At 39.3% G+C, this 18427-nt stretch overlaps 1 protein-coding gene across 3 annotated transcripts in view; it reads left to right on the plus strand.

Moving 5' to 3' along the window:
- meltf (melanotransferrin) overlaps positions 1–16457 on the plus strand; it is a 53318-nt gene extending 36861 nt beyond the window's left edge. For all 3 annotated transcript variants that reach the window (XM_052018551.1, XM_052018552.1, XM_052018553.1), the window contains exons 12-16: positions 3426–3582; positions 7302–7366; positions 9150–9337; positions 14353–14542; positions 15366–16457. In XM_052018551.1, the coding sequence (XP_051874511.1) occupies positions 3426–3582; positions 7302–7366; positions 9150–9337; positions 14353–14542; positions 15366–15430 (665 nt within the window). In that variant the 3' untranslated portion in view covers positions 15431–16457. The remainder of the gene's footprint in view (positions 1–3425; positions 3583–7301; positions 7367–9149; positions 9338–14352; positions 14543–15365) is intronic.
- The last annotated feature ends 1970 nt before the right edge of the window (positions 16458–18427 follow it).

Below are 18427 nucleotides of genomic sequence, written 5' to 3' on the forward strand. Positions count from 1 at the left end.
TTGGTTTATTATTGTCACTTGTACTGAGGTACAGTGAAAAACTTGTCTTTCACACCATTCATACAGATCAATTCATTACACAGTGAATTAAGGTAGTACAGGGTAAAATAACAATAACAGAATACAGAGTAAAGTGTCACAGCTACAGGGAAGTGCATTGCAGGTAGACAATAAGGGGCAGGGTCATAAGGTAGATTGTGAGGTCAAGAGTCCATCTCATCATACAAGGGAACTGTTCAACGGTCTTTTCACAGTGGGATAGAAGCCTGGTGGTATGTGCCCTCAGGCTCCTGTATCTTCTGCCTGATGGGAGAGGGGAGAAGAGAGAATGTTTGGGGTGGGTGGAGTCTTTGATTATGCTGGCCGCTTCACTGGGGCAGCGAGAAGTATAGACAGAGTCCATGGAAGGGAGGCTGGTGTCCGTGATGTGCTGGGCTGTGTCCACAACTCTCTGCAGTTTCTTGTGGTCCTGGGCAGAGCAGTTGCCATAACAAGCTGTGATGCATCCAGATAGGATGCTTTCTTTGGTGCATCGATAAAGTTGGTGAGTGTCAAAGAGGACATGCCAAATTTCTTTAGCCTCCTGAGGAAGTAGAGGTGCTAGTGAGCTTTCTTGGCCATGGCGTCTACGTGATTGGACCAGGACAGGCTATTGGTGATGTTCACTCCTAGGAACTTGAAGCTCTCAACCCTATCGACCTCAACACCATTGACGCAGACAGGTGCATGTACACCGTCCCCTTTCCTGAAGTCAATGACCATCTTTTTTGGTTTGCTGACATTGAGGGAAAGGTTGTTGTCATGACACTGTGTCACTAAGCTCTCCTGTGCTCCGAATCATTGTTATTTAAGATGCGGCCTACTACAGTGGTATCATCTGCAAACCTGTAGATGGAGTTAGAGCAGAATCTGGCCATGCAGTCATGAGTATGTAGTAAGTAGAGTAGAGGGCTAAGGACACAGCTTGTGGGGCACCAGTGTTGAGAATAATCGTGCTGGAGGTGTTGCTACCTGTCCTCACTGTGGTTTGTTGGTCAGCAAGTCAAGGATCCAGTTGCAGAGGGAGGTGTTGAGTCCCAGGTCTTGGAGTTTGCTGATGCGTTTGCTTGGAATTTTTACATTGAAGGCAGAACTGTAGTCAATAAACAATAGTCTAATGTAGGTGTCTTTACTGTCCAGATGCTCCAGAGGTGAGTGTAGGGCCAGGGAGATGGCATCCACTGTAGACCTGTTTCGGCAGTAGGCAAATTGCAGTTGGTTAAGGTTGGGAGGCTGGAGTTGATGCGTGCCATAACCAACCTCTCAAAGCACTTCATGATGTTGGATGTCAGAGCCACTGGTCGGTAGTCATTAAGTCAAATTACCTTGTTTTTCTTAGGTACCGGGATGATAGTGGTCTTCTTAAAACAGGTGGGAACCTCTGATTGAAGCAGGGAGAGGTTAAGTATGTCTGCAAATACCCCTGCCAGCTGATCAGCACAAGATATGAGCACTTGGCCAGGGACACCATCCGGGCCAGATGCTTTCCTCGGGTTCACTCTCTGAAAGACTGATCTTACATCCTCAGTTGCATTGGAGGCTGTCAGGGTGGATGGTGACAATCCACTCCCCTTCTGTTCAAACGTATATAGAATGTGTTAAGCTCTTCAGGAAGGGATGCACTGTTGTTGACTATACTGCCCCATTTCGTTTTGTAGCCCATTATAGCATATAAGCCCTGCCACAACTGACGTCTATTTTGAACAGGTATTGTCTCTTGGCATTCCTAATAGCTTTACGGAGGTCGTATCTCAATTTCTTGTAAAGGTCAGGGTCACCTGATTGGAATGCAGCAGTCCTCGACTTCAGTAAGGAGTGGATCTCCCAGTTCATCTATGGTTTCCGGTTTGGGGACACCCGTATTATACTCTTAAGTACACAGTAGCACCGTATTGTCCTCTTTAGTACAGGTAGTTTACATTAGGCAAATGAAAGCAAACAGTAGGAATTTAAACTGGATTTTAGGGATATTGGTGGATTCCTCACTCATTGAGTATACCACCATAGCCAGTGGAGATCATAGAATGAAAGGTGCTACAGAAAAAAACCATTCAGCCCCCTATGCTTATGCCAGTCCATTTAAAGAGCTATCTAATTAGTCTGACTCTGTTCAAAATATTTTTTCTTGCAAGCATAGATGACAGTAAGTTTGAACAAGCCATTTGTTAAGACTACGCCTGAAGTAGTGAGTAGAAATTGGAAGTTGTACTGCAAATAAATATCTTCAAGCACGTAACAAAATATAATGAAAGTTCTACAGTAAATTGATTTATAACCTAAACTATGATGAGAGGAAATATAGCCTAGAATTATTTATTCTTAAAAGTGGAGTCTCAATCAGGTAATTGAAATTAAGAGAATAAATAAATTAGATCTTGGTAATGTGCATCATATTGTTGCAATCTCCAGATACACACAATAAAGGCTCAATATTCATTCTGTTTCTTTCACCTTTCCTTTATTACCTATACAATTGCAGCTTGCTATCAGCTGATGGATAGATTTTTATGCAGCAGTGAGACAGTCTTTCTGCATCAATTGGAGAAATAATCCATGGAAGCATTACCTCAGTGACAAATTACTGGGAATGAATGGGATGGTCTCAGATTTCTAGCAAATGGAGGCAATATCATGGACGTGAAAGCAGAAAATAGGGAAAAAAGTATTGTTTAAATCTTGCTGATTGGCACCTGGAAGTGTAGATATTACATTTCCCACCTCTGTGACTCAGTATTATTTCATTACTTAAAAGTTCAATGATCAAATTAGAATTGTTCTTTCTTCCCACATATTTTAAAGTTGGTCCATTAAACAACATTAAGAACAGTGCATCGTGAACTATAGGGAACTTTTAATACCATAAATGCTTCATATACTAATCTTCCCAAATGTGGATACGTGTATCCCAGCACCTATCAATCTAACAGACAGGATTTTCAACATGCATAATATCTTTACTTGCCATTGGGGGAGAGATCTTTTAGCTAATATTTGCTGTAATGTAAGAACATAAGAAATAGGAGCAAGAGTAAGCCATATGGCCCTCAAGCCTAAGCAGTCATTCAGTAAGCTCATGACTGATCTGATTTTGGTCTCAGCTTTATTTTCATCAAAATCCTTGACTGCTCTCTTGACTAAAATTTGTCTATCTTAGACTTAACTATATTCGATAATTATGTCTCTACATCTCTGTGGGGTAGAGAATTCCAAAGATTCATGACCCTATGAGAGGAAATTCCTCCATCTCCATCTTAAAAGGGCAACCCCTTATTCTGAAACGATGCCTGCTCATTTTAGATATAGGCCTAACCTGCTCATTATTCCTGATAAGAGTTGAGTTACTGTAACAAATAATGATTAACCATTTCGTTTACTCTCCCGCACAGCGGTCAGTGAGTTTTTTTCTGCGAGCTGTGTGCCAGGCGCAAATCAGAAGGGTTATCCGTCAAAACTTTGTGAATTGTGCATCGGGGATGAGAAGGGGCAATCAAAGTGTGCCTTCACTACGGAGGAACAATACAGTGGTTATACTGGAGCATTCAGGTAATCTTAGACTACATTATGTTATATTTTTGTACAGGATGGGTGTTCTGCCAATTCTTGGAGCTGCACCCTAACTGGATGCAATAGATTTTCAACTGGCTCTCCAGATACAAGATGAATTTATTTCCTGCTTTTGAAACCACCTGATTTCAGTTCTGCTGAAATCAATGCAAATAAAAATGGGTGGTTGTGGAATGAGGGGGTGAACTGTATTGACAAGTTTTATGTCTACCCAGCTGGCAACTAGTAATTCTATCCAAAGAAGTTATTTCAATCTATGTCACTCTCGTGCAGCTAGAAATAGTGAACTAAAGTGCGTTGGTGGCAAGGTTCTGCAAGAAAATCTTTAACTTGCCTCTGGAACCAGGCAGTGGTACATGGATCCCAACAAAATGGGGCAATTAGGATAGAAATCAGAAATGAGAGGCAAAACATCTTTTCAAGAGAAAAAATCCAGTGCAGAATTAAAAGTTACAAAATCCTTGTCAAGCATTTCTCTTTTGTTGAGAGCATTGCTGCTTTTGAACTTTGTTATCATTAACACGGCACCAATAACCTTGCCTCGTTTTCACCTTACTGAGATCTGAGTACCTTTTGTTGTAGGGCTTTAGATCAGGATAGAAGTTTATTGCTAGAGCAATGTTAGAAAGAGGTTTTATTGTGATAGTAAAAATAAAACTGTAGCAAAATTTACACAAGGATGAACAGGTTACCAGAAAATACACGGAGGAATGGGATTGATGGGATTTCTTCAAGAGCCAGCATAGACTTGATGGGTCAAATGACATCCTACTATATCATAAGAAATATGAATCTTATGAAAACAATTTTTTTTGGGGGGGGGGGTAAAGGGTGAATATGCTGACTTGAACACAGTATTTGTTACTCTGGTTCATTAGCCACAGCATTTCTGGAGTGTATGTTGGGAAAGGGGGAATATGGGAAGCGACTTATTTTCAAAAAAATATGCAGATCAATGTAGCTTCTGTGACCTCCACTAGATGGTTGAAGAGCTTGTGATGGGAGGGTGTATCCCTACCAGTGGAATGACATGGCTGAGGTCGAATTTCAATTATAGAGAAACTAAAGAAATTATTATGGTTTTTGTATATGATGTATGTGACTATTTTGCTGATTTGACTGCATGGTGTTTAATAATTTTAGATGGGTAGAGAATGAGAGAGACATCTTAAAACAGCAGTAATGCTGTGCAAAAATGGCACAGACACTTAGCTGCAGTTGGCAAAGGCAAATTTAATTGCAGTTGAAACCAGGTGTGAGAGGTAAAGAATTTACAGCTGTACAGCTACTTTACATGATAAGGTTGTGCTATATCAGCATCTGAGGCTATAAAATCTTAGCAGTTGCACAATTTAAAGTATGCATGGTGTAAAACGTAGCTAAATTATAAATGGACTGTGGAAGCAGAAATGTTATAATTTATATGTAAAGAATAGGAGGTAAGGTTAAGATACTCACAAATTTATGACATTAATTACCATATTAATTTAAAAGTGAAGCCTAGATTCTTGAAAGTGACACCTTAATTTGCCACTGATAGAAAGTTTAAAAAATTCGATCGGTAGATGTTCAATTGGACTAAGATCAACTGGCAAAGTTAATTTACATGTGATCATGTACACCCGTCAATACAATTAAGTGTCTCATTTTAGATTTGGTACAGGCATTAAATGTGGAAAATGAAACTAAATTGGAATGTTTAGGCTTAGAGCATAGAATTGGAAACTTATTACACATAGGAATACAAAAGAACCTTGACATTTTGTAACTTCATAGCATAGCATGTTTATATACCAGCAACGTCTCCATTGCTTTGGTCACTTTTTTAGGGATCTGTCAGAATACAGAGAATAGATGCAATCCAACATGAAAAAAATAGTTCCGAGGGGAGGACCTCCGACCCATGGTTAAATAAATAAGTTGGTGATAGTATCAAACCTAGAGGGAAAAAAAACACATAATTGTGTGAAGTCAGATGGCTGGCCACAAGTTTGGAAAAAATATAAAAAAGCAACTAATGACTAAAACATTAATAAAGTAAAAATTAGAATTTGAGAGAATGCAAGCTAGAAATGTGAAGACAGAGAATAAGAGTTTTCAAAGCTATTCAAAAAAAGTTAATACAGTGAGCATTGGTCCTATGAAATGTAATAATGGAAAGTAAAGAGATTGCGGATGAATTGAACAGATATTTGCATTGGTTTCCACTAAAGGGTACAAGTGACAGAAATAGCTGTAAATCAGGAAATCAAAGAGGGGTATGTGGGAAAATTACCATCATCAGGGAAGTGGAACTCAAGAAATTGTTGGACCTGCAGACTGACAAGTGCACAGATCCTAATGGATGTCATCCTAGGGTCTTGAAAGAAACGGGTAGTGAGATAGGAAGTTTTGAAAAATGGAAACTAAATTTAGGAAAGGTTCCATTAGGTTGGGAAACAGCAAATATAGCTCCTTTATTCTAAAAGGGAGGAAGGTAGAAAGCAGGAAACTGTAGCCATTTAGTTTAATGTCTGTCATGGGAGAATATTGGAAGTTTTTATTAAAGGCATTTTAGCAAGACACTTAGAAAAGTTTGAGGTAATCAGGCAAAATCAACATAGTTTTGTGAAATGGAAATCATGTTTGACAACTAATGAAAGAAGGAACGCGTGCTGTGGAAAAAAGGGGAACTAATGGATGATTGTTGAGAAGGCATTTGATAATATGCTACATCAAAGGTTATTGCGAAAAATGAAAGCTGTTTGTGTCGGGGTATTATGCTGGTGTGACTAGAAGATCACCTTTCTGACGGAAGACAGTAGGCATAAATATGTTTTTTGTTGGCAAGATGTAATGAGTGGAGTGGGCCTCAGTTAGGATCTCAACCTTTTACAATTTATACAACTGCCTCAGATGAAGGGACTGAAGATCTTTTTTTTAATGATGAAGATAGAGCAGAAAGTGAGCTGTGAAGATGATATGAGGCTACAAAAAGATCAGAAAAGTTATGGCAGATGTGGAATATATAGTATAATTCTGCATTTCTAGTTTGGCAAGAAAAATATTTTAAAAGGTATATTATCTAAATGTGAGATTGCAGATCTTTGAGGTGCACAGGGATTTGGGTATCCTAGTGCATGATTCATAGAAGGCTAGAATGTCAGGGCAGCAAGTAATTGTGAAAACTAGTAGAATGTTACTGTTAAGGGAATTGAATACAAAAGTAGAGCAGTTAACCTTCAGTTATACAGGGCATTGGTGAGACCACATCTAGAGAACTGGGGATAAAGATGGATCTCCTTTAGGGAAGGATTGAACTGCTTCCAATGCAGTTACAAGAAGGTCTACCTGGCCAATACCTGCAACAAAGGCATTTTATGAGGACAGGATGAACAGGGCAGGCTTGTATCCACTGGAGTTTACCAGAGTGAGAGATAACATGATTGAAAAATACAAAGTCCTGGGGGAATTTGAACTGAGGGCTGTAAGTCTTTGGAACTCTCTTCAAAGGCAGTGGAAGCAGAATCTTTATATATTTTTAAGGCAGAGGTTGATAGATTTTTGATAATCATGGGGTTAAAGTTTGTGGATACAAAGGGCATGCAGAGTTGAAGTTACAATGGGATCAACCATGATCTTGTTAAATGAATGAGAAGACTTGAGGAGCCAGGTGGCTTATTCCTGCTCCTGATTTGTATTTTTCTTAAAATCAATAGGTGTCTTGTAGAAGTTGGGGATGTGGCGTTTGTCAAACATACGACGGTTATTGATAACACTGATGGTAAGTCTAGTTGGCTATTTTCTCCATTCCTTCAGCTTCCATAGTTTCTCAAAGCCCTCATCTTGATTGTTAATTTTCTTTCAGTTTTATTTCTTCTTTCCAATTTCTCTCTCCACTGTCAATCTACATTCTCAGTATCCTGGTCAAAGAAAGTTTTGATCTATCCAACTAGTTCCAGAGTCCAATTGAACTGCCAAAGTACCTATCAATATCATCTTAAAGTTACATATGTTGTTAGTTATCTCTTCTGGGCTTCTGACAACCTTTTCATCAAAATTATTGTAGATTACAGCAAGCCATTTTTTCAGGACTTGTCAATAACCTTAGCAGTGTCCAATAACCAGGATTTTTGCAGGGGAATCAAGATGCTTATCAAGATACACACACACTTTTTTGGCCTTTTGAACAATATGTTATGATTACTATCAATCATTTCCAGCTTAGTGCTCCCCTGTGGCATTTGTGACTAAGGCAAGCAACACCAATGAGAGTGAAACATCTTTATTAAAACCGTGTAGATTCTAAACCAGGAACTGTAAAATCATGTACAGGAAGCAAAATAAAGAGCAGGATAAATATGAGAGTAAGAGATCAAAGACTCCAGAAAAAAGTTTAAAATAGAAAATCTGCAATAATACTGAAAGAATGAAATCCACATTTGAGAAGTTAAATTTTCAGTGCTAGATGGATTGTTTAGCAATAACTATGACCTACCCAAGCCCTAATTGCCTTAACTTTTTCTGATAATGGTAAGTACTCCAAATCCATGCCCATGCATAGATTTCAATGTAGAATCTACTGACCATGATATTAGTGTAATGGAGCTTATGGTGGGCAAGTTGAACATCAACTTACAGATTTCCAATTTACCTGTGTTGTGTGTAGACTGCAGAAACTGCTGGTCAGTTTACTCCATAATAATATTCAAAGACTCTTCTTCCACCTCACCATCATGCTAATTGTCCAAGCCATCACTTCAATACAATTAGCTGCAAGTTTTCTCCACTGTAAACATATTCAGTTTCTGACGTTTTCCCTTGTAATTCAGCTGTCTGGTATGGGGAATAATCAGCCAAAAAGCTGTTTCCTACATCACTTTCAACATGGTCCTCATCTTTCAGCGACCCCCCTCCTTGACTACACCAACTGCTGTCACTTAGTTTCTGAGAATTATTTACAATGCACAAGAATGCCATATGACCCACATGCCTTTTGGCAGTTCTGCAAATGCAATTTACTTGATTCCACTGCCCAAAACTTTCCCAAATCCCTCTTAGAATTTTTCCAAGTATTATTCCTTTTCCTCTCAAAAACAAATATAACTTGTGCTTTCACCCATTTTTTCTAGCAGGGAAATACAAAATTCTAAAATTTTCAACATTCTCTTGATCTGTTTATTTTCCTCAAAATGCACCTTAGATTTCCCTGCATTGAATTTCATCTTCCACCTATTTGCACATTCCATTCACCTCTAACTCTCTCCGTTCTTTCTAGTAGTTTATGTCTCTGGGGCACAGCAAATCTCTGCATAATCCCAAGCCAAAAATACTTAGTCTTACTTTTTGCCTTCAGTTTGTTAGAAGTTCTTCCAGCGATGAAGTTAAATCTACTTTAATATCATTGCCTTAATTTTTATTACAAGATTTTTGCCTGATACATCAACTATCTGTACATTTGTGCAATTAATTTATTTATACATACTGTCCTGGGATAACAATCTCCTTTTTAGAAATGTGCTTCTGATATTCAAACTTAGATTTATGAATGTGAATTTCTTCATTAGGGAAAAACAAGGAATCCTGGGCGGTAAATCTAACATCCAGTGATTACCAGCTGCTGTGCCTGAATGGAGGTCGTGCAGAAGTGAATCAGTGGAAGGACTGTAACTTGGCCAAGGTTCCATCTCATGCAGTGATGGTCCATCCTTCCACACCCACCGCTGTTGTCTTTGGGTTACTTGATAAAGGACAGGCAAGTAATCTCTGTATGCCAGCTGGATTAGCGAACACTAACAAATTAACGTCAGCCTAAATCTAAAGACTGAGCCGTGTGACTTTTGACTGCTCTCTCAGCAACTGCAGATCAATCATCCCTATAAACCTCTCAATCTGGGATCCTCAGCTCAAGTTGTATGTTGATACTAACTGAAATAAAAATACAGCAGGCCAGGTAGCTTCTGTGGAAAGAGAAACACAATTAACATTTTCGGTTGAAGACCTTCCATCAGGACATTACCTGCACAGTTTTTGCCAAGCCGATCTCCAGCTTCACCCCACTCAATTTTTGTCTTGTTGAAATTCTCTCACTCAGCGCTATTCAAGCTTATCTTTATCCATTAGTTTCACCACCTTTTCCTCCTTAGCCCTTGATTACATTCCTACTTTATTGATGACGATATATTTCTGTAGTTTTCCATGTTGCAAACACTTTCACTTCAACTTTCCCACTGCCTGTATATCCATCGACTGCAAACGCTGTCCTTTCCTCTCCCACATCAGTGAATCTGTCATTAGCCTAAGTAACTTCTCCTGAAACAAGCTATTTATCACTTTGTTCCAGCTTCTGCCCCATCACTCAAATGATCACTGTCATGTATGATATCTGCTGTATCAATGGTGCATTATCCTTTTTCATGCTTGTAGAGACAGTACTGCAGAATTTGACAGTTGACTCCATTATTCTCCTCTAGGTACTCATCTGCTTGATTCTGCCCTTCTAAGTACAGCTAAGACATCTCTAACAATTGCCCCTTCTATCCCCACAAGTGGTCCATCCTTGGATATTTTCCTTATCTATATAATTGAGAATTGGCAAATCTAGCAGAAGACATGAAACTAGCTTTCACGTGAACTTTATCGACCTTGCACCCTACATTACCAGCACTAATCCAATATATTCTGCCTCTCTGCTGTCACATTGCATGTTCAAATGCCTGATGCTCAATATTAGGAATATTGGTTTCAGCCTGTCATGAACTTCACTTCTCTGGGTCAGACTCATAATGCACCTCTCAGCTATCGTCTTGGTTTGAATCAGTTCATTCAGTAACTTGGTATTGCGCCAAACCCAGAGCTTAGCTTTAAGCATATTGTTTACATTACTGACACTATGTCCACCTTGGCAACCTTGCTTGCCACTATCCCTTCCTTAATATTTGCTGCTGAAATTTAACAAGCATCTATTAGCTTCAGATTGAATTACTTCAGTGTTTTCCTTTCTGGCTGTACAACCTCTATAAGCTTCAATATGTTCAAAACCCAGTTGCAAATACTTTGTTTCAATTAATGTCTCACTTACGGTGATGCCATTATAACAAATTTAGATCTGCCTGTGGGTTGTTAGGTTAATTCTACTACTCACCCACTAACTAGGACATAGGTGATTGGTAGAATCTTGGGAGGAGTTATACAGTCATACAGCATGGAAACAGGCTCTTTGGCCAAACTCATCCATGCTAACTGTGTTGCCCAGTGAGCTAGTCCCATCTGCCCATGTTTGGCCCATAGCCCTCTAAACCTCTCCTATCCATGTACTTATCGAGATGGCTTTTAAATGTTGCTAATGTGCCCGCCACAACCACTATTTCTGGCAGCTCATTCCAAATATGCACCGCCCTTTGCGTGAAGAAGCTGCCCGATGTCCCTTTTAAATCCCTCGACTCTGATCTTAAACCTATGCCCTCTTGTTTTTAATCACCTCTTCCCCAGAAAAAAGACTCTGCTTTCACCCTCTCTCTACCCCTCATGATCTTGTATAACTCTATCAGGTCACCCCTCAACCTCCTACATTCCAGGGAATAAAGTCCTAGTCTACACAACCTCTCCTTGTAACTCAGGGCCCCAAGTCCAGGTAACATCCTGGTAAATCTTTTCTGTACTCTTTCTAGTTTAATAAGATCTTTCCTACAACAGGATGACCAAAACTGTACACAGTACTCTAAGTGCAGCCTCACCAACATCATACATAACTGCAACATAACTTCCCAACTCCTATACTCAATGCCCTGACTGATGAAGCCCAGCATGCCAAACACCACCTTCATCACCCTTATCTACCTGTGACACTGCTTTCAGTGAACTATGTACTTGCACTCCTAGGTCCCTATTTTATAACACTCCCTAGGGTCCTACCATCTACTGTTCAGTTTGATCTCCCAAAATGCAATACCTCACATTTTATCTGGATTGAAAGCCATTTGCCAATCCTCAACCCACATACCCAGCTGATGAAGATCCTTCTGCACTATCTACAACACCAACTATTTTAATATCATCCACAAACTTACTAACCATGCCTGTACATTCACATCTAAATAGTTTATATAAATTACAAACAACAAAGGTTCCCAGCACTGACCCCTGTGGCACACCACTAGACACAGGCCTCCAGTCTGAGAAACAACCCTCAACCATCACCCTCTGCTTCCTACCACCAATTGTGAATCCAATCTGCTATTTCCCCCTGGATCCCATGCAAACTCACCTTCCAGACTAGCCAGATTTCCAGAAAGGCCTTGCTGAAGTCCATATACACAGCACCCACTGCCCTAACCTCATGGTTACCACCTCGAAGAACTCCAAGAGATTTGTCAGACGTGACTTCCCACGCACAAAGCATGCTCACTGTCCAGAATCAGACCCTGTTTCTCCAACTGTGGGTAGATCTTGTCCCTCCGAATACCCTCCAGCAAGTCACCCACCACCGATGTCAGACTCACCGGCCTGTAGCTTCTTGGCTTGTTTTTGTTACCTGTTTTAAACAATGGTACCACATTAGCCGCTCTCCAGTTCTCCAGAACCTCACCCATGGCCAGACATGAAGCAAAAATCTCTGCAAGGACCTCCATAATTTCTTGTCCAGCTTCCCACAAGGTCTGAGAGTGCACCAGGTCAGGCCCTGGGGATTTATTCACTTTAAGGCCTCCAATACCTCCTCCCTGCTAATTTGTATGTTGTCCAAGACAACAACACTCATTTCCCCAGGTTCCATTGTTTTCTCCACAGTAAAAACTGGAGAAATATTCATTAAAAATCTCACCCATTTCCTTTGGTTCTACACACAGATGGCTATGCTGATCTTTAAGGGGACCTATTCTCTCCCTAGCCACCCTTTTACTCTTAATATACCTATAGAATCTCTTGGGATTTTGCCTGCCAGATCTTTCTCATATCCTCTTTTTGCCCTCCTAACTTCTCTGAAGTGCACTCCTGCACCTTGTAGTCATCAAGGGATTCACAGTTCCCAATTGCTTATTCACGGTTTATGCCTCCCTCTTTTTCTTAACCAGAGCCTCAATATTGCTAGTCATTCAGAGTTCCCAAAATCTGCCAGCCTTGTACTTCACCCTAACAGGAACATGCAGTCCCCGAACTCTTGATATCACACTTTTGAAGGCCTCCCATTTGGCAGAAGCTCCTTTCCCTGCAAGCAATCTCGCCCAGTCAACCACTGAAAGATGCCACCTAATGGCTCCAAAGTTTACTCTGCCCCAGTTCAGGACCTTAATCTGTGAACTCATCATATCCTTCTCTATGACTGTTTTAAAACTAGTATAAGTATGGTCATTGGACCCAAAGTGCTCGCTGACAGAAACTTCCGCCACTTGCCCTACCTCATTCCCCAGGAGGAGGTCCAGTGTCGCACCTTCTCTACTAGGTCCCTCTATATTAATGATAAAGGAAGCTTTCTTGGACACATTTCACAAATTCTACTCTGGTCAAGCCTTTTACACTATGGTTGGTCCAGTCAATATTAAGGAAGTTGAGTTAAAAATCTCCCACTAATATGACCCAGTTATTTTTACAACTAGCTGCAATCTCTCTGCATATCTGCTCCTCCAATTCCTGCTGACTATTGGTGGACCTAAAATACAATCCCATCAGGGTAAACATCCCCTTCTTGTTTGAGTTCTACCCATATGGCCTCACTGCATGATCCAAGAATATTCTCTCTCATGACTGTTGTGTCCTCTTTCATCAAGGCAGCAACTCCCCCTCTTACCTGCACCTCTGTAGCATCTGTAATCTTCAATATTGAGCTGTCAAGTGAAAAAAGTAAAAATGTGATTAGGGTCAAATAGATGTGTGGTGGGCTGAAGGGCCTGTTTTTGTGCTGTATAACCGTGATTCGTCACGGAATCTACAAACCTTGACCCCAAGGGACTGCTTAACAAGAAGAATACAACTGTTTCAGAATTTGTACATTTGTTGGAACTTCTCTCTGGGATTTGCTGGACAACATGAGCTGATTCTGTTGAGGATTGTTATGGCATAAGCTTTGCAATGTTATCTCAGATTTTAGTAACACATACCTTGCTGCTGAAGCATCTGTGGAATAAAAATGAGATGGGGGTGGGGTTGAAGAGATGCAGAGAAACTGTTGTACAGTGATTTTAAACACAAACTCAATGGATTTAAAAAAAGTGTAAAAGAGCAGAGGGAATGAGGGCATAAATGTGAAAACAATGCAGATCATTCAAATTAAAATCAAATCTGTTGATCTCTACTCCCTGCAGCACTGCAGGGTTACAGCCACCTCTGATCATGCTGTTTGCAAATGGACTTCCCCTTTGGAAACACAAAATTGCAAATCAACCCTGTGCTTCAAGGCAACTTCCAAGAGATCCTTTGTATCAGCACTTGCTGATTAGCTCTTGCATCACTGGTCTCAGGATAATGCATCTGAGCTAACTTTACAATATGACATGTTCAGAGGTGCTGGCATTCAGATTGGATGGCAAACACTGTCTGTCTCAGTGGCTTAGCGTGATAGTGTAGGAGCAATTGTTCCAGTCAAAGAAAAATGGTCTGCCATAGTATTATTAGCCAATAATCTTTCCTTAACTAGCAAAACTAAATCTGTCGGTGGTACTTCACTACTGGTGTGTTGAATAGCTGGTTTTTCTTGAGCAACTGGGAAATGAATCACAAGATATCACATTGTATATGACTTTGGGATACTAAATAATCCCAAATCTTATCTTCCAGGGTTTCTTTGGATCCAACAGTGATCCCAATGGCTTTCAGATGTTTAATTCATCAGCATATGGCGGAAGCGATCTGCTCTTTAAAGATTCTACTGTTAAAATCATACCGACAGGAGAGAAAACTACTTATGAAACCTGGCTTGGAGAAAGCTACCTGGAAGCAATTAAAAACATTGAATGTTCGGGTGCAGGTCAGCTATACACTTAACAGTTTGTGCAAAACAGAAATGACCCACATTTAATGTTGCATGTTATTGGTTTGTCAGCTTGTTCCTTATTCTTGCAAAGGGATTCTGGATTAGTTGCATAAGTACTGGTCACACTGGGGCACTTGGTGCAGATAGTGGTTCTACAGGGACCCATGCAAATATCCAGTACAAGTCAATTCTACTGCTGTGCAAGTTCAGTACAATGAGTATTGGCAGGATTCTTGACAACAGAGCCACTAATTATTTTCTAAACTGAACAATATCCAATCTGACTTTTGGCTGCTGGGAGTCGGAACTTTTTCATTGTCCTCTTCTATCCAACCCTAGAATCACAAGGCAGAAGCCCTGTAGTCTTTTATGTCACTTTGAATGATTTTCTATAGATTAATGAAATCTAGATGTCCAATCCTGAAGTCTTCCTTTCTCGTGATGGGAAGCATGATTTATCTGCACTTACCAAGTGCAATGCATTCATGTGGCATAAGATTAGTAGGCAACTTGTACTAATTTAAGCTGCTTAACTTTTACAATGACTGACAAAATTATAATAGTGTTAAGGCATCTGTTAAAGTAGGACAGATGGCACTTTGTTTGAATGCTAAATAATGCTGTGGAAATTAGAGATTTGCAGTTCTATAGCTGCATCCTGCTGCCATTTTGTTTACATTATATCCAGATTGCAAAATATGGGAAGGGATTTATTTTAACATTTTGTTAATGAGATAAGGTATTTCATTTAAAATGCTATTTTTTAACATTGATAAATGACTAATTGGAGATTTCCCTCAAATTGCTTGTATTTCAGCAAATCCATCGACAGTGTCGTTGCTGCTTCTACTCATTTTAATGTTGCACAGTTTCTGTGTATAAGCTGCATGCCTTGACCTGCCACCAATGATCCATTTCAAATCAGATACACAGACGAATTGTCCTTGTTGAACCGAACTACTCGAGGAGAGGCACTGGAAAATTAGAAAATATTTTGCATCAGACAGAATTAGTTCAGAACTTAAACTGCTACAGAGTTGCAAAAAAATGGACTTTAGAGCAATAAAGGACAGTTAGTTTTCCCAAGTTCACTGTCACAAAAGCCACAAAGCAGCTGATTTATGAGTAATTTGTAGATTTTAAACATGTTGTTATTTTTGTGCAAGCTATAGTAAAATGATTTGGGGTTGATTGATTGTTTAGAGGGAAGGTCATTGTATGTTGTAACTTATTAGTCGCATTGATCTGTTTACTTATTCACAGTGTTTCTGTAAAAGCAAATACCACACCAGTATGTACATTCATCATTACTGCTGTAGAAGTAATAATTTGAATCTGTTTACATATAATGGAACTTATGGATCAAAGTAATTTATACAAATACTTTAAAATGTAGTTTAGCTATTCAATATTTAGTATAGAATCTGTTTGAAGTATTTCTGCTTAAGCTAATTGTCATATAATTTACTTAGTCCATGTTGCCTGTGTATGCAGTTGTTTGTTGCACAACAGCAGATCATTTCTCGTAAATTTTCCTCCTATGCAACAGTCATTGATACTTGGAATGACAGCTTTAACTCACTAATGTATAGTTTAGATACAGACATTGCTGCTGTAAACCTATTTTTTTTTCTTTGCCAGAACTTTGAATAATATTGCAGGGATGGTATTTAACCAATGAATTTTAAGAGGATGAAAATAGAGTGCACTTGAGCCTAGGTAACGGTGAAAGTTATCATGGCTTTGGGAGTCTTGATTTGGGAGTCTTAAAATGTGGACAATGTGTAGGTAATGGGGAAAGGGTGCAGGAGTTAGCACAGATACAGTAGGATTAATGTATTCCTTTGGTGCCATAAAATCCTATGAGCAACAACTGCAGCTGTTTTATTAAAAACACTCATTTTCCAAATGGACTACAGGTTCATTTTTAACCCAAATAAATCCAAAGGAATGCCTGGGATAGGAAATGATTAGTATGCCAAAGGCTTCTCTCCAGCTGATGGGCCTGGACACATTTTGAGAACAGTAGAGAGGGAGTTTACTAGATTTACAGCAAATTAGATAATCTATTTAGTGATGCAGAAATTAGATGCTGTATAACGTGTACAGATCCATGCTATGTAAATGCTGTGTCATCAGCTTCCGTTTGATAAATGCCCAATAACAAAAATAACATTTCTGACATTGATACTACCCCTTCTGTGGCTGCAATAACTGAAGATATTTATTTCCCACCTGTTTGCTCTTCAGGCTCTGAAAGCGTAAACACCATTTACCAACTAAAGATTGATATAACACACACACACCTAAGAATTACAGACTTTCTAAAGAATAGTGGTGCATAATCAAACCCATCATCCTTTTTGTTAATATTTGACAGTAAATCGTTCTGTCATTATATTTCCAACTATTTTTACTTATTCTTCTCGCGTTCAGCAATCTTCCATAACGTCAAATCCTGCAGCTTAAGGAAAACACATAGTATAATCATGTAGGCCACATGACTTCCCCTCTCTACACCTCCTCTTGGGACTGAAAAGGTAAATTCAATCAATTATTTTTGAATTAATTTAACATTTCTTAGCATTGTAATGTACTTCCCATATTTTTGACTAATCTTAACACTTTTAATTATTCAAAGCAATTTTTTTTTTAAAAAGTACTTTGCAAATGTCCCAGTTTACCACCTGTCAAAGGCTGTCAGAACATTCTGGAGCCAGGGCCTTTGCAGTCCACCACCTAGAGTCTGCCTACTGCTCAGGCCTCATTGAGCACCTCCCAGGTGCTGGAGATCTGCTTGACTAGATCTCTGCATTCAGTGAGCATACAGAGATTGAAGGAAATGAGCTGAATCCAGCTCTATTTGGCCGAATATTTAACTATTACCAACTCTGGCACAACCACATTTTTGAATCACTCCGATCAACCTTGATCATATTATTTGCAAAAGGGCTATTTGAAGAGGTTCCATCTGCTCTGAATAGAGAAAGCGTTACCAAGAATGAGATCCAAAGATTTAACTTTAAAGAAATAATAATTGTCAATACTTTGTTTAACCACAGTATACAAGAATAAAATTAAATCATCACGAGGTAAGTTCCTCATTGGTTCAATGTGCAACTTCTTGATCTGTACATTAACTACATAGATAATACATGTTAAAATTCCACCATGCAGCTGTAGACTTTAAATGTATTTAAATAAATTCTAGAATAAAAATCACCATTAATGACAACCATGAAACGACTGGATTGTCATAAAAACACAATTACTCGTGTCCCTAGGGAAGGAAATTTTAAGTCCTCAGCTATCTGTCTTGTATCAGACTGTAGATTGAGAGAAATGTGGTAAAGTCTGAATTACCCTCAAATGGCCAAGCAACCCACATTTCAAGGACAATTGAGGATGGGCAGTAAATACCAGTGTGAATGAATAAGTATAGCACTTACCTCAACTTGTCTACTGCATATACGCAACACAAGCCTCATTCCATTTACCTCATTTTTATGTTCTTATCTAGTTGATTTATAAAGTACCAGCCTATTTTTTTTTAATTTAAAATCTTAGTTAAAAATCATCTGGAACAATTAAAGCCTTGTTAAAAATGTGCAGGGTGCCATCTGATCAATTGTGCTTGTTCCATCAGGCATGCATAACTGTTCTCCACTTCCCCACCCAACCTGTGTCACAATTTTTTTTTCCCTCTTTTTGTCTGCCCAGAGACAAGTCAAGGATACAAAGCCACTTTGGGAAATACATCTCTAATCCAATTAAACAGCCCTCAGGAGGCTACAACAGAGAGCAAAGCCCTTAGTTCTTCCATCTAAATCCAGTTCATTAATTGAGGCATTATTAGCAGGATTCATCTACTTCAGCCTT

The sequence above is a fragment of the Pristis pectinata genome, chromosome 6 (assembly GCF_009764475.1).
Source record: "Pristis pectinata isolate sPriPec2 chromosome 6, sPriPec2.1.pri, whole genome shotgun sequence".
In the NCBI taxonomy this organism is placed as follows: Eukaryota; Metazoa; Chordata; class Chondrichthyes; order Rhinopristiformes; family Pristidae; genus Pristis; species Pristis pectinata.